This window comes from Neolamprologus brichardi, chromosome 7, assembly GCF_056152115.1.
Source record: "Neolamprologus brichardi isolate AB-2024 chromosome 7, ASM5615211v1, whole genome shotgun sequence".
NCBI classification, from domain to species: domain Eukaryota; kingdom Metazoa; phylum Chordata; class Actinopteri; order Cichliformes; family Cichlidae; genus Neolamprologus; species Neolamprologus brichardi.
The window spans coordinates 53,984,764-54,000,667 of record NC_142110.1 but is presented as its reverse complement, the minus strand read 5'-3'; the positions used below and the strand labels follow the sequence as shown (position 1 = coordinate 54,000,667).

The 15,904-nt window shown below is 37.5% G+C and overlaps 1 protein-coding gene across 1 annotated transcript; it reads right to left on the bottom strand.

The window, feature by feature from the left end:
* Positions 1–635: 635 nt before the first annotated feature.
* On the bottom strand, positions 636–15,384 carry LOC102790001 (rhotekin-like). Its single transcript, XM_087844505.1, has 13 exons — positions 15,286–15,384; positions 13,413–13,612; positions 13,166–13,212; positions 13,037–13,090; positions 12,748–12,865; positions 12,380–12,622; positions 12,183–12,277; positions 11,968–12,074; positions 11,744–11,878; positions 10,725–10,887; positions 7,706–7,804; positions 3,810–3,897; positions 636–980 (listed from the first exon to the last, which is right to left on the bottom strand). Exons 1-13 carry the CDS (start codon positions 15,382–15,384, stop codon positions 974–976), a joined length of 1,455 nt encoding a protein of 484 aa, XP_087700631.1. The 3' UTR covers positions 636–973.
* Between the last annotated feature and the right edge of the window lie 520 nt (positions 15,385–15,904).

Sequence of the window (15,904 nt, the reverse complement as noted above, 5' to 3'; positions counted from 1 at the left end):
TATATATTATAATAAAAATTATATTTTTTAATAATAAAATGTAATTGTTGTTGTCATCCATGAATTTTCAAGTTTCTTTTTTCACAAAGCAAGGCGAAAACAAAATACTAAAACACAATACTTAACATAAGATAAGATTTTAGCATGACGTGAGGATTCTGTGCATCCTTGGCATCTCCAGATACCAGATTAGATTAGCGCTAATCGCTTATTGCATTCTCACACGTCCTCTTTAGCATTAAGGCACACCCAGTGACAAACTTCTGAGAAACCCTTCTCTGATTCCTACCTGCTTTCTCCACGAATAGTAATAACCTTTTTCTCGTTCCACAGGATGTTGACTGGAAGTGTAGAGTTTTATATGCTTCCAAGAGGTGTGGCCAAAACAAGCATAACATCAGTGAAAATATTTGTAGACAATGCAAGGTGTGCTCTTGATTTACGATAAAAAGATTTTCTTCCTAGAGTATTTGCCTTATGCCAGACTACTTCTGCTATTTTCTATAATAGCACGATGCTTTTGTTAATCCACATTAGTACAACTAAAATTTAAAGCATGTGTTCCTGTGTAACAATAAAACCAGGCGAAAATATAAATGCACCTGTTGCTGCACATGATACTCAAATTAGCGAGACATGATTTTATCCCAGTGGGTGCCTAATGGATGTTTTCATGTTTATCACAGTAAGTAAAGATAAGGGGGCAAGGTAAATGGAATCAAAATTAGAGTGGAATCTCATTATATCACCTCGACTCCAAAAATTGCTAGCTATTGTTGTTGGATAAACAGTTTGGATTCATTCAGGAGTAGCATAAAAAAGTAAGCACAGTTGAGTAATTCTGGTGACCTTCCAAATCATGAAAGACCGCCAATTATCATGTCCTTCTCCAACTCCTTGACTGGGCAAGGTAACCAGAATTGGGCTGCTGAGAAGTGTGTTTCGCTCTTTCCCAGTGTCCTTGGCAGGGTGATCAATAACTGTAAAAAATGGGACAACACAAAAAAAAGAATCAATCAAAGAATCAAAGAAAACAAAACAGTAGCTTAAAATGTTATCAAATGCACCTTATCTCTGTTGGGTAATATAGGTGTCTGGATGATAGATTGACATGAAAAATCATCCTCCCTCTCCCTCACCCATTAATATTTCCATTATGTACCAAAGCATCACACCCTCTTGGCAGCTGAAGTGATTTCAACAAATGGGTCTCGAAACCACAACTCCAACTGCAAGTTTCTTATCTGATGATCTGCTGGTATGAGGATATGGTTGCTTCACTTACAAGAATAAGCGCACGTTATTTGCTAGATTACTGTCACAAGGATGTCAGTTTGTCTTGTTTTCCAAGTAAGTCCAAGTGGGGTTTTTTTTTTTTTTTTTGGGGGGGGGGGGGGGGGTTGTGTGTGTGTTTGTCTGTTACATTTTTGGTATAGTTTGTGTGCATGTCATTCTGTTTGTAAGAACAATAGTTCAAGAAGATTTGAACGAATTCTGATCAAACTGATCATTTTGATGAAAAATGACAATAACTTTTCATATTAAAGAGAACATGTCGCCATGGCGTACTTTTTGAGTATAGTTGAAAATTTTTGAATTTTATGTACATTGACTGTGAAGGTTCTCAGTCATCCAGGTCATTGTAGTCAAAGGATCTTGCAACGAAAAGCGTCTGGACTTCTTTAAGTTGCTTGAAGACGTTTCACCTCTCATCCGAGAAGCTTCTTCAGTTCTAAGGTCAAATGGTGGGGAGTCCCAGTCCCAGATTAGATCTGAAGAAGCTTCTCGGATGAGAGGTGAAACGTCTTCAAGCAACTTAAAGAAGTCCAGACGCTTTTCTTTGCAAGCTCCTTTGACTTTATGTACATTGCAGTAATAAATATTATATATTATAACCACATAAAAATGTAGCAATTTGAGCGCATGTGCAGTGTTCCTGAATATCTATTATTCTGGGAAACAAAAATAAACTTATGTTCAAATGTTTCTCATTTAATATGTATTACAAAAATCCAAATTAATTATTTTAAACAATGACATGAATGTTACATATTTACGATACGCCACAAAATAAATTTAAGAAATAATAATTCTGCTCAAGTATATTAAAATGAGTTTCAGTGGTGCAAATAAAAAATGCCTGCACTTTGCACATGTTTATACTGCAAACTTCTTAAAGTATCTGTTAAAGAACAAAGAAGAATAAATTAATATATAGAAAATACCATGCTATTTGTTTAAAAGTAAACACAGAGTGTTTGGTGGAGGTCCATGCTTTTTTGTGTTTTGTTATTTAAAAAAGATAGATCTACCTTATACGTATATTACCTAACTGATTAAATTGTTATGCAACCTCATTAGGTGCAGAATATTTCAGAATGGCAGAATTTGTCTTTGGCCATTTAAAGGCCTCGAGTCCAAAATTGTATTATTTTTTGAGGTGTGAGTTTATTTTATATTCTCTCTGCCAAGCATCTTTCTCTTAATGCAAAGTTGGAAATCTGTCAGGTAGTTTTATATCCTCTATCCCACAGCTATGCAAAGTATGTTTATGCATGCAGTGTAACAGTCTGACTCACTAGTGGAATTCTGTTAAAAGAAACACGGTTGAACCACAAACACAAAGTATTTGAAAACTAAACAAAGCCAGCACTGTGAAAGCCTGTCTAGTTGTCGTCTCCGGTTGTCAACCTGTTCTCTGAGACATCTTTTGACTGATCTCTGGCCTAGCCCTGTACACAAATCATCACACCCCTGAACACAGTATGTTGCTTTTGACAAGGTCTATTATGTGCATACTTGAACTTGTAAGTTTTGTTTGCTAAGAAGTTAAATTACCAGCTAGTGTTTGAAAAACACTGTCCAGATTACAAAAGAGAATGCTTGTATGACTTTAAGAGGTATTTATCTTGCTTAAGCGTGACCTGCATTTCTGTGTTAATTCCTGTCCCTGCTGACCTCGATGAGCGCATGAAAGACACAATTGTGACCTTCTGTATGCCACTAAACTTTTGCACGCTTTGTCTATGTGCATGTTTGCTTTAATCTTCAGTACAGTATGAAAACCACAGCTTTCATTTTAATTATTCTTACAGTAATATATTATTCCCAACTCGAAGAGTTCAAAAAATCCAAGACAGTTGCCAATCTTCCCAGGAGCAGACATCCCAGCAAATTCACCACAAGGTCAGACTGTGCAATGCTCAGAACACAAGAGCTACATCTCAGGCTCTACAGGCCTCAGTTAGCATGTTAAATGTTTAAGTTAATGACAGTAAAGTGAGACAAAGACTTGTTTGGAAACTTTCTTCTCGTGCATTGCATTTAACCAAAGCGCAGTACAGCTGGAACAATGTCCTTTAGAAAGATGACAGAGAAAGACACAACTGTGGCCTGCTATACACAACTTTGTGCATGCTTTTTATAAGACAGAGAATAAACTTGACACTCAAATAGGTTTAATGTGCAACTTGTGACTGTAAGTTTCCGCTTACAGTTAGGTATATTGTTAGCTATATTGTAGCCGCATCTGGCCCACAAAATATACCTAAGTCCTGGGCCTTGCCTACGGAAAACTTACCAGGGTCATAACAAATATTAATTGCAAAGTGTAATGTTTCATTGCTTGTAGTTATGAGGTAAGCTGTGCTGGAATGTCATAATACAACAAGTGAGTGTGGTGGTGAGCATTAGGAGTGGATTTACTATTTAACATGACTAAAGAGAAAGCAAATCCTGCTGGCAAATACCTACAGGTGTATTTGGCAGGCTTTAAAAACACTGCACGCACAGAGGTGTAGAAAACCTACCTTTCCTTGTAGTATGTAGAGAGCAAAGAGCGGATATCAGTAGATAAATCTGGAACCTCAGTTTGCTTTCTGGGCGAGGAGGGTGTTGCTGAAAATATTGAGGAAAGAAAAAAAATAGAAGGAACAAAGGAAACAATCATTTGAAATTTTTCAGTTGTAAAACTCTTGACTGATTATCTTAACTCAATTTCTTACTGGAGATGTTTCAAACTGATAAGTAGTCAACTAGAAGGAACTAAAAGACTGAACAGCATTTTCTTTTCCTTTTAGAGACATTTTCTTCCTGTGTGACTTGTTTTAGTGATAGGGACGTAGTTTCGAAGAGAACATTTTGTTATTTAATCACACCCGTATTTAAGATGCTTCATTTATAACATGTTGTCATTTGGTCAGACTGACATGTTTGTCAGCAGGTGTCTGAGATAATGCAGCTATTCACGTCAACAGTATCTGGTTTGTTCTTTTGTGTCATTGTTCCGTAGTATTATTTGTCTTTTAGATCCTGCTATTTACTCAAACTCGTTTGTCAAGGTGTTACTCCAGCTTTTTACAGGTGAAGACTGTCTGAATTCCTGTTATGGAGAGACAGACAAAAAAACCTGTTCCCTAGTGCGTAGTCTACAGCACATCAATCACACTTCTTCTATTTTAGGCAGCCATGTAATCCACCTAATTATGTGTCTGTATATAAAAGATAGAAGTAATCTCACAGTCTGTAAAATGAAGTCAAAGTCTCTTAAACGTGTACGCTTTCTAATTACCAGCACAGGGCGACTCCTCTGGTTGCAAAAAAGAGATGAATGAATAGATTTCTATGTGTAAATGATTCTCTTCTTACTTGATTTAAATCCATTAACACCTTCTATAGTCACAGTCTTATTCAATATAGTATGAGCATTTTGTAAATCCCAAAAGGTTGATTCTGTTCATCTGGAGAAAGCTTTTTCAGTGGGAGAAACATATTGTCACTCATCCAAGTGACCAACCTTATAAAGTGCACAATGACTGAAACTAGCACCACTGAATGAACAATGTGCTGGGAGGTCAGTTCCTTGATGCAAATTCTCATGACCATTGATTAACAACTACTGATCAAAGTCCATTGATCAAAGACCATTGATCAATGGCCACGAGTACCATTCACAGAGACGTCGCTACTAGGGGTGGGTTTCAATAATCTATTTATTGATTAAAATTGATTTTAGCTTTAATAAAGCGATATTGGTTCATTAAAATCCTGCATCGATTTTTAAATATACATGTATTTTGCCATAAACGGCAGAATCTCAGGTTAAAGCTCAGAAAACTATTTCAAACACCACCAAACAGCTAAAACAGCAAACCAGAACAGGTAAATGGATTCTGCAAAAAGGTAGACACAAAGCGCGGTCCCGCCGACGCATCAGAATCAGTGAGATGTCAGCTTTCTCACCCTACAAGTCAAGTTAAATGGACGCAGACACGCTGTCGGGTCTGAGAGCCGAAAGCTCACTCATTTTGTTGCGTCGGCGGGTCTGCACTTTGTCTTTTTTTTTTTGTGCTAGATTCTGAAACTGCAGGTTTTGTCTCTATCCAACCAAAATTGACTGAACCAGCAGCAAAAGAAGATCCTAAGCTTCACATTTCGCCTCACATAAACATCGTCATGAATTCCCTCTTGTTTTTGCTGTTTTGCTTCCACCACAATAAAATCACACTTCCTGCACAGCTCTCTCTCTCTCTCTCTCTCTCTCTCAGTGTACCTTAAGAACAGTTTCCCATACAAAAAAACAAATTTTTCTGCATTATTTGCTTGCTTATTACCAGTGATGGGAATAACAGCGTTACAAGTAACGGCATTACTAACGGCGTTACTTTTTTTAGTAACGAGTAATCTAACTAATTACTATTCCTATCGTTACAACGCCGTTACCGTTACTAACAAGTAAATGCGGTCGCATTACTATTCTTCAACAAACAGATGGTTGAAGCTGTGTTCAGCTTACTGCACCTTATATCAGTTGCATGGAAGTAGCTGTTAGTCAGTAAGTGACAGAAATTATTGTTTTGGAGTGGCACAAATAATTTGTGTGGCATCTTATTGAATGCAGAACACCTGATTGTTTTGTAAATAGTTTGAAATGGTTATAAAAAAAAAGGGGGGGGGGGGGGGGGGGGTAAAAGGTAAATGGCTGCAAATAACTTTGTTGTTTGCAAAACCTGTGAATAGGATTTTAAAATTGACAATTTATATTTTCATTTAAAGTTATGAAATATGATTCAATAAACATGGTTGTGGTTGTTACAGCAAAAAATAGAACTTTTTCTACTCAGATTTTATGTTTTTTGTCTGATTTTAGATCAATTGTGTTAATACAGTATGTCAGAAAACTGTAAATTCAGACACGCGAGGTTGTGCTGAAAAGAATGATACCAAACAAGGCAAAGTAAATAGTTTTTAAATGGTAAATGGCCTCTATATGTATAGCGCTTTACTTAGTCCCTAAGGACCCCAAAGCGCTTTACACTACATTCAGTCATTCACCCATTCACACACTGATGATGGCAAGCTACATTGTAGCCACAACTGCCCTGGGGCGCACTTAAAGGTGAACTGTAGAGGGGAAAATCAAAAGAAGTCAAAAATGGACAATTATAACATTTTTTTTTTTAAAGTAATGCAATAGTTAATTTTTTAAGTAATTAATTACTTTTAGAATCTAGTAACTCAGTTACTACCTCTTTTTTTGAAGAAGTAACTAGTAACTATAATAAATTGCTTTTTCAAAGTAACTTGCTCCACACTGCTTATTACCCACTACTCTACTGTTGTGTACAGCGCTGTTGGCCGCTGGTTTTTTAAATGACTTCGGACAAGAAAGCCTAATTTCTGCGGTTCAATACCAAAGAAATGTAAACTTTTTAAAATGATCACAAATCTATGGAGCCCCGCAAGGGACTCCACACTTCCTTTCTTTGCTTTTAATGCTTCACCATACCAAGACATTTGGACAACTTCATGCTCCCAACTTTGTGGGAGCAGTTTGGGGATGGCCCCTTCTTCCTACATGACTGCGCACCAGTGCACAAAGAAAGGTTATAGCTGGAAAGGGGTGGACTGATATTATAATAAACCCTATGGATTAAGAATCATATTCATAGGCGTGTAACGACAGACAAGTGAATACTTTTGACAATATAGTGTAGGTGTTATATGCCAGTGGCATTAGGTTTGGGCTGAGCTACAAAGCTTATTTGTTTTGCATCACTCTTATGCAACATCATTGTTTTTTTTAACCTCAAACAACCCTCTGAATATGCTCTTCACAAACAGTAGCAAACCAAAGTCAGAAGTAGATCAGATTGGAGTGGATCCTCAACTCTAGCTAGTCGCAACAACAATATCAACGCTAGCGATATTAGAGACAAATATTTCACTTGTAAGTTGGCAACAAACCAAACACTGGTAAGGAACAGTGCATACTTAATTCATACGTCAGGGTGTAGAAATGTAAGTATAAATGCTTATAGAGCTCAGCATCTGAGGATGTGCAACCAGGCAACACCAGATCATGCTACTGCTAAATTCCTCTTATGCCACGTGGTCAAACAAATTCAGTAAATGTAGCTTCAATCTGTTTTTGATATTAAGTCAAAGTGAAAAAGTCTGTTTTAAAGTCAATTTAAAGTAAACATTCAATGATAAAAATTAAAGCTGTCAGATGTAGAAATTAAAGTCAGTTACTTTTTTGTTGTCGTTGTTTAACCAGGAAGTGAAACACTTGAGAATGAGACTGTCCTTGGCCAAGTCAGGCAAACCAAATGACTGGTAAGATAGTTCAAGGTTTTAGTTGAACACCATCTCTGGGGCTTCGGCATAAGCTGGCATCACTCAGTCATTGCGCATGTTACTCTACCTATTTCATGGTATAGAGATCCCTGCTTCGTCATTACTGATTTCCTGGAGCTCGGCATTTGTATCTTCATGAGGTTGTCACAACACTGTTTCCAATGGCCTGCAAAAATAATAATACAAATATTATACAATTATGTAGCAGATGAATAGAAAAAAATTCAATCCAAAATTGACATCAGCAATTATCTTGTCAAATTATTTTGAAATTAGCTGGCAAGCATGTTTGTTATTGCCCTGAATGGGTGTTTAAAAGCATATCAGTAGTATGATTGTTTGCATTGGCAAAAAAGCAATATTTCAGTATTGACCAATATTAAACCAGATTTACACTGTACAGTAATTTTAAGTATTCTTGAGCAATGAAAGACATTCCCATCTGATGACACGGTCTTGATTTACCTGCTGGACAAGAGGCAGCGCAGACTGAAGCCACTAAAAAAACAAAAACTCTCAAAACTGCAAGGCATCACCAATCAAGCTTATCTAGACAAAGAGGCCTTTTTTTCCTGACAGTGTTGCACTCAGATTTGGCTTGTGTGCACACTGTCTGTATGCAATTAGAATTAAAAAAGCTTATGCTTATTTTCCCTATTTAACATTATTTATTATGTTCATGATTGTGTAACATAACATAAGAGATCTAATATGTAATTTAATCACAATTACATATTAGATGTACAAGGTGCTCTGTCGTTGCATCTGTTTTTTGCACGTTGCAGCCCACATGATGGTTCTCTGAATACTTTCTTTCAAAACTCGATAAAATTTATAAATAAATCCACACTGACAAACAAGAACTCCCTTGTTCACATCAACAAGTGACATAATGTCACATTCTCCTACTCACAATATCACTGCAGCAACATGTTCTGCAGTTGCCTTATTAAAAGAAGATTACAATGAAGATTAACAGTAATAGCCCTGACGTATGAAGAATCTATTTTTATTTAGAGACACACCTTTTTTAATGATCATGATTTCTACATGCATGACCTTTCCAAAGAAAGACAGACAGGACTCTCCCTGTGTATGTGGGATTAGTCAAATAAATGTGCTAATGACCCTCCCTGCTTGGTTAATCTGTGAACAAGGCCACATGGACACCTCTAGAAAGAACCTGGGTGACTCCAGGCCTCGTCATTTAATCCAATTAAGCCTTAGACACATCTCATGAAAAATCACCTGATCGTGTGTGGAGTTCAATGTGACATCTCTGTTTTGGCTTCTAATATATGCAGAACAATTTAGTTGTCTTTTAAATTTAAGTATAGGTTATTGAGTGTACACTGATGGCAGTCTAAATTGAAACAATACAACAAGTATGTGAACTGTTAACTACTTCCTCCTTCTACTGAAGTGTGAAGAGTCACATACCAAACGGTGTCTATAAACTCAGCTAGCGCACTCACTTTGCACGTGAGCAAAACCCTTTCAGTTTGACACCAGGAAGAGAGACAAGATAAATCGGAGGGTAATGTCAAGAAGGGCATTTGGTGTAAAATCTATCCCGATTCACTGTGGGGACCCGTTTGGGAAATACAAGCGTAATGCGTTAAACATCTCACGATGTACAATATTACAAATACACGTCAGCTGGTCTCTTGACTTTCTATAATGTCACCTGCAGCATTGTGGATACAGGTGGAACGATATGTTGATGGAGTAGATAACCCTTACATTCGTCCCCGTGTATAGATAAATATGTTATTGCATTGATGATATGTAGCCTCCATCCATTCATAAGAATGGAGACTGAGTTTGATTCAATTTCACTTTGTTTGTCTAGCTCTATTGTATTAAAACACAGGTGTGACTGCAACTATGTTAATCTGTATTTTCTTTGTCAGTCATGCAAAGGAATATGCGGAGGTGGCATACTGTTTGTGTTGCATTCTTACTGTATGAATCTGCAAACCTTGTAATGTGTTAGTTAACCACCAGCTTAAATGCAGAGGCCTGGCTTTGCCTTGAAGCAGCCATTTAGTCTTTCTCCCAGCTTTCCTGTCTTCTCACCATTGTTCTATCAAAATAAAAGCTAAAAAGCACCGCCCAAAAATAAGAATGAAGTGAGAACGAAGCTAATTATGAGCCGGTACTTGATTTCCACGCTGCTACTTTCTGATTTGATGTTCTTTTTGTGCTCCTGGAACCTTATCAAAAACAAGATTGTGCATCTTAGAATAATATTTTTACGTTTTGGCAAAGGCCTGCTAGGAACTAGGCATGAAAACCTACAACATTCTCAGTAATCAGGGCTCAACACGATACTGCAAGCAACTATCTTATCTTATGTATGCAGACTGAAAAGAAAAGTGGGGAAACAACTACCGTGGCTCCGCCCAAAGACGATAAAAGTTAACGAAATCCTATCGTCACTTTTTCCGAACATCCAATTGAAACTGGACGTTTTTACAGCCGAGATACACGTGAATGCTAATAAACTGTGATATGTGATATGAGGTTATTTCACCTACCGGTTGCACCTTCTTTGTTTAATGAAGATAGAAATGCTGTCTTTTTGTTTTTAATCTCCTTATGTTTTGAAAAAGCATCATAAAAATTCCAAAATTGCAACAGAACAACAAATTGTGTGATCAGTTTCAGATGTCTATGGGCTTGTGAACTGTGCTGCACATGTGCTTTTTGGTACACGCACACCTCCAAAACATTTCATTACAATCATCCTGTAAGTTTGATATCGTATTTTGGGGGATTATGCAAGCTTGGCAGAAGTGTGACCTTTCTTTGTTCAAAGAGTGTTCACACTTGTTGGTTTAGTTTTGTGCACATCCTGTTCTTGTATAAACGTACTCATAATTTCGTTGAAGTAAAAACTGGACAGACCAAACCTCCCTGTAACGTCTCCCTTGCAAATCCAGCGTCATTCTGTGTAAAGATTGTGTAAGAAGTTCTGCTAGTAGGTCATGCCAGGGATTTGACTGTCAGTGCTTGTAAAGCCCAAAGAACTTAAAAAAAAAAAAAAACAAGCAAAAGAAACAAAGAGTTCGTTCAGGCCTCACTCATGCTATGGATGTGCTGACAGAGGGCCTTCCTCCAGTGCTGTGTGTCTTCAAGTGTGTATGTGGTAAGCACGTAAGTTATGTCCTCCCCTTGACGTTGTGTATTGATGTATATTTTCTGGCAATTGGCAGGATCTCTGTCAGACATACAGACAACGGTATCCTGGGAGGAAAAACAAAGAATAACTTTTGATTTTATTATGAAAAAGTACAAAATGAGAGCTTTCCTGGAGGTATGCAAACAGCTGAGACACTGCAGGTAGTCTCAACGCTACAGCTGATCTACTGAAATACCTTTTGTATTACCTAAATGGCTACATCACAGGCAACAAACTGCTCGTCGCTGCATTCCATACTGCATTAAAAAAGCTGAATGGTCATTGTTAACTAATAGAGAGAAATTCCATGGTATGTTTCCATGATGCTCACCTGCAAAAGCTGCCAAGCTTCATGTTGTAGGTATGCTGCTCTGAGCATACCCACAACATGAAGTCACCATTTAACTGTATCATATGTTAAAATTGAGCTGCTCAAAAACAAGACTCCCTGAAAATCTCACACTTAAAGAGAAAATCTATACTCAAGTGTTCAGATATTCTTAAGTTGAACTTTGTCTGTCTTGTGGTGAGTCTATCCTTGCAACAGTGGTAATTCTGATACACCAACATCTTTTTAAAAAGAGCTCGTAATCTCAGTGTTGTTCCCTGCCTAAACAGAAAATTATTTTTGGTTTTAAAAGGGTAGAAATAAGAGGGGATTCAAGGAGATGATTTTTTTAATCTCTAGCTTTGAACATACATGACTAATTTTATTAGAGCTATCTATATAATAATTTAAAAAAAGCTGTTTTGAACTGCGCAAAATATTTCAGTCTCCTCACCCTTACAACACTTTTCCTCTCCACTAAATAATTCGTCAGTGCACTCTAGTGGCCTTGGTGTGTAATTATAATCAACACTGGCAAAATGCTAAATGAATCACTGCCTTTATTCATCAGACTTTGCTTGTTTAGAACCAACCTTTGTGATTGGAATCTCAAGCAAGGGATTGTCCTCAGACTCCAGGTCTTCTTGACTTTGATAACAGAGAAGGGCTTGCCTCTTGAGGACACCATAGACAGTTTCAGAATAATTACAGTCCTCTTCTGAGCTGAGCTGAGCAAGAGCAGTGAGAAAAGTCATAATGTGAACAATAATGATAAATGAATAACAGTACTGAACAATTTAAAAAAAGGTTCTGTCACCTTGATTTTGATTTGGCCACTTATCACTGGCTGAATCATGCACAGAGGCTGAGCAGCTAAGCAACAACACATACTTCCGTACAAAGGCAACCAGAATGGATTATCCTCTGGCAAAACATTAAAAAGGATTAGGAATTTTAAAAAGATTCCTTATTTATGTATATTTAGATTTTAAGGAGGAGAGAGGACAGGAAAGGACAGGACAGGAGACTCACCTGTCGCTGAAAGTGATAAATCGTGCGTTTTGAAACCTTCCCGGACATGCTCAATTCTCAGGGTTGTGTGAGCCAAAAGGTTGTACTTAGGTCCCCTTGAGAAAGACAGAACTTTGCACAATCATTCTTTTTTTTTGTTGTTGCTTTTTTTTTTCCAAGCAACACCATAAAATGTTTCCTTGTAGTGTCATGCTCACAGTGTCAACAGGTCAGGTGATAATGTTGGTGGCACGCTTCCAGATCTTACATCTCCACTGGAAATGGATCCGCAAACAGCTGCAGACTCGAATGCAGTACGGATCTTTTTCCCAGAGGAGCATCCCAAAGAGCCCCCCAGACGGCTCACTCTCCAGGATCCTATGGCCCCAGGGGAGAATTCATCGACCAAGCAACTGCTGTACAGCTCAACACGAAGCTGAAACCCTGGACTTACCTCGTTGCTGCTCACACAGAGAAAATGCATTTACTTTTTTTTTTTTCAACAAAAGCTTGCAAATGTGTTTTTAAAGAGGATGAGAAAGCAGAAACTTAGCTTTCAAACTGAAATAAAAAACACTTGACTCACAATATTATAGTGTCTTCAAAACAGATGTCAGTTAATGTCCTGTCTACCATCACCAGGTCAGTGTCGTGGATCTCTGTGCCACACTGGATCAGGCAGAACACGGCACAGCGATGTAGTTCTGAAAGTAAGAACTTTAGGTAAATTAAAGTTTAAACACTTGATATATATTGGGAATGAAGAATCTTTTGTGTATTTAGCCAGTATATAGGGATTTAGTGCACATAGTGTAAACCAAAAAATGCACCAGATGCTATCACATGCTCTTTTTTTTTTTTACATTTTGACTTACCTCCTTTGTTTTTGAAGTACTCTGAGTCTTTCCACATGAGGGGGATTCGCAGGTCTTGAGAGTGCACATCATGGTGTTAGAAATGTAAAATGCTAGTTGAAGTACTTTTAGAAATCTTTTAAAACACACCTGAAAGTGCTACTTTTCCTGTACATGGCACCAGATCGTCAGATGGCCTGCAGTAAATTACGTAGTATGTCAATCAACCACTCAGAATAAGGTTAGGTTTGGGGTTGGGGTCCATTTAAACAGTCAGCTTAACTGAACTCTAATTGCAGGCTAGAGCCATGGATTTTTGCACAAACATGATTTGTTTCTATTCTATGATACAAGTGTATATTTACATCATCCTCAGTATATAGTTCAATTATCTGACCTGCATCCCACACTTTGTAGGATTTGTACTTTCCTCATCCTCTGTAGTTGGCTGAGCAAGGCCAGGATGCGGGTATTGCAGGTTAGGAGGCTCTTGGAGGCCTCCAGGGCCTGCTCTCTTTGGGAACATGCTGCCAGTAGCTTGCAAGCTCCTTCACGCATGCGTACCTCCCTCTCAATGTGCTGAAGCACTGCAGTATCCTGCCACAGATTTGTGTAAAAGAAAAGACAATGATATCAGAATTCAAAGGGCATTGTCAAAGATTTTGTGCTATTGACTTTAATTACCAGCTGTTACATAAGAGCTCAGAAGATGTTGGTGCATCACTTTAATCCTTGGATATATGAGCAGTGCCAAGGTTCTTGTTAAAGGTTTGTGTTAACAAGGATGTTTTTGAGAAGTATAAATATAGTAGTGTGTCCATGTGCAGCAGATTGAATTCCTTCAAGGAATTCTTTATGCTCAATCCACTTAGAAGCATATTTCCTAATGAGCTTTTCTCTGTTTGAGAGTACTGGTTTATTACTCCACAATGTGGGCATTACAATATAAAGATCTAAAGTGCACGTGAGTAGACACACATCAGGTAGCATGACTATCAACAGTAAATTTCCAATCATTATGTACTTATTGCTGTTAACTATCAGACCTGTTTGACAAAGAACTCTTATTCGCACTCCTCTGAAGTGATTAACAAGTCATCATTTGAGGTGAAGTACAGCTTTAGTGATCAGAGGACTGTTGCATAATTCGGTTATGTTTTCTGAGCCTAAGCTTTGTTGGTATGTGTAATTCACTATGAACAGAGCTCAAATAATTAAACAAACTCTAGTTTTACAGTTGTTTTTCTCCCAGATCTAGAAATATGTTTTAGTAATTTTTCTTTCACATATAGTACAGTGGCAAATGTGTGCATGGAAAATGGGAAATAGGTTAAGCAATTAATTGAAACTTGCAAACATTAATTGAAATATATTATAAAGGCAAAATCATAGTTTGTGTTATTCTATTGAGCTTGAAAGCCAGTATTTGGTATGACCACTTTTATCCTTGATCACAGCCTCGGTTCTCTTAGACAAGCGTTCTTGTAATGTCTTTGTCTTCAGGAATAGCTCTCTTGAAGAACAATCAAAGCTTTTCTTTGGATGTGGGCTGCTTTTTGTTCTGTTCTGTATCAAGATGATCCCACACTGCTTCAAGGATCTTGAAGTCTGGGTTCAGAGGAGGCCAATCCATGACTGACAGCATATCATTATTTGTTTTTGTAAACTAAACTAAACTAAAAATGTCAATAAAAATGTCAATGTCACAGGCCAGTTTTTGCGTTGTTTGGCATAGCTACGGCTTCTCTTCCTGTATTCTCTTCCTTAAGAATTGGTGATTCTTACTCTTTATTTCTGATTAAGTTTCAGTGAGCAGTAGATGGGTCATCTGAAGGGCCACCTGCATGTCTCAGGTCCTGTGTCAAGTCTTTGCTTTATTTTATTCCCCCTTTCTTAATGAATGCTGTTTTCTGCTGTAGATAGTTTTTAGGCCTGCAACATATTCTTTTATGCTCAGCTGGTCCAGTTTCCTCAATTTTTTTGAGGTCACACTTCACACCATGCTAGCTAAATAGTTTTGGCATTCTGATGTTTTTGCAACAAGGTGCTAAAAATACCATTTAAAATTGTTATTTTTTTTTTTTTTTTGATAAGCTGTCTGTTATGCATGGACATCATTCCTTGTTCAGATATTTACAGATCTATGAAGTTAACAATTAAGGTTACATTTTACACCTAGATTTTTAGATATCATCAAAAGTAATGTATCAAATCACTATTTACATTAATCTAAAAGTCAGTCAATATTAAAATAATATGGTTTTACTAACCTGCGTATTATTATTCATCTTCCTTGTGTGCAGGAGGTAAGAGGACTGTTCCACCACCGCTGAGTCAGGAAGTACACTGAGCGAACTGGATAATCTCATAGCTGAGTGAAACGGCGTTAAGAGTGGACCTGCAGACGGAGCAGTCAGTTGCTCAACAGAGAGATCAAAACAGTCTTAAGCCTCCCTACAAGAGCTTGCAGCATGAGGGATTAAAGTCTCAAACGTTTTAGTCTTTTAGCCATCAGCTCCAGCATAAGTACCACGAACACCTAAATATAGAGCAATTAAAACACGGACAAACCATAAAATATAAGATAACTATTTTTGTTCAGAACAATGATACCGTTAGGGAACAACAATAAACAAGGGAACATTGTAAATATGCATCCAGTATCCAAAACTACATGACATATTTGGCAACATGTTATAGATTATCATGAAATTAATGGCGACACTCAAAATAAACCAGGGCTTGTCAATTAAACACATTTTCATGCTCATTTTTGGCTACCTTTGTGGCAAACTAGGAAGAATTACTGCATAGCAATGAGGTGATCCTGAAGTAGTGTGCAGGGCTTCACTCTTATTAAAATTTACAAAGAACTGGTAAGTAACGGTG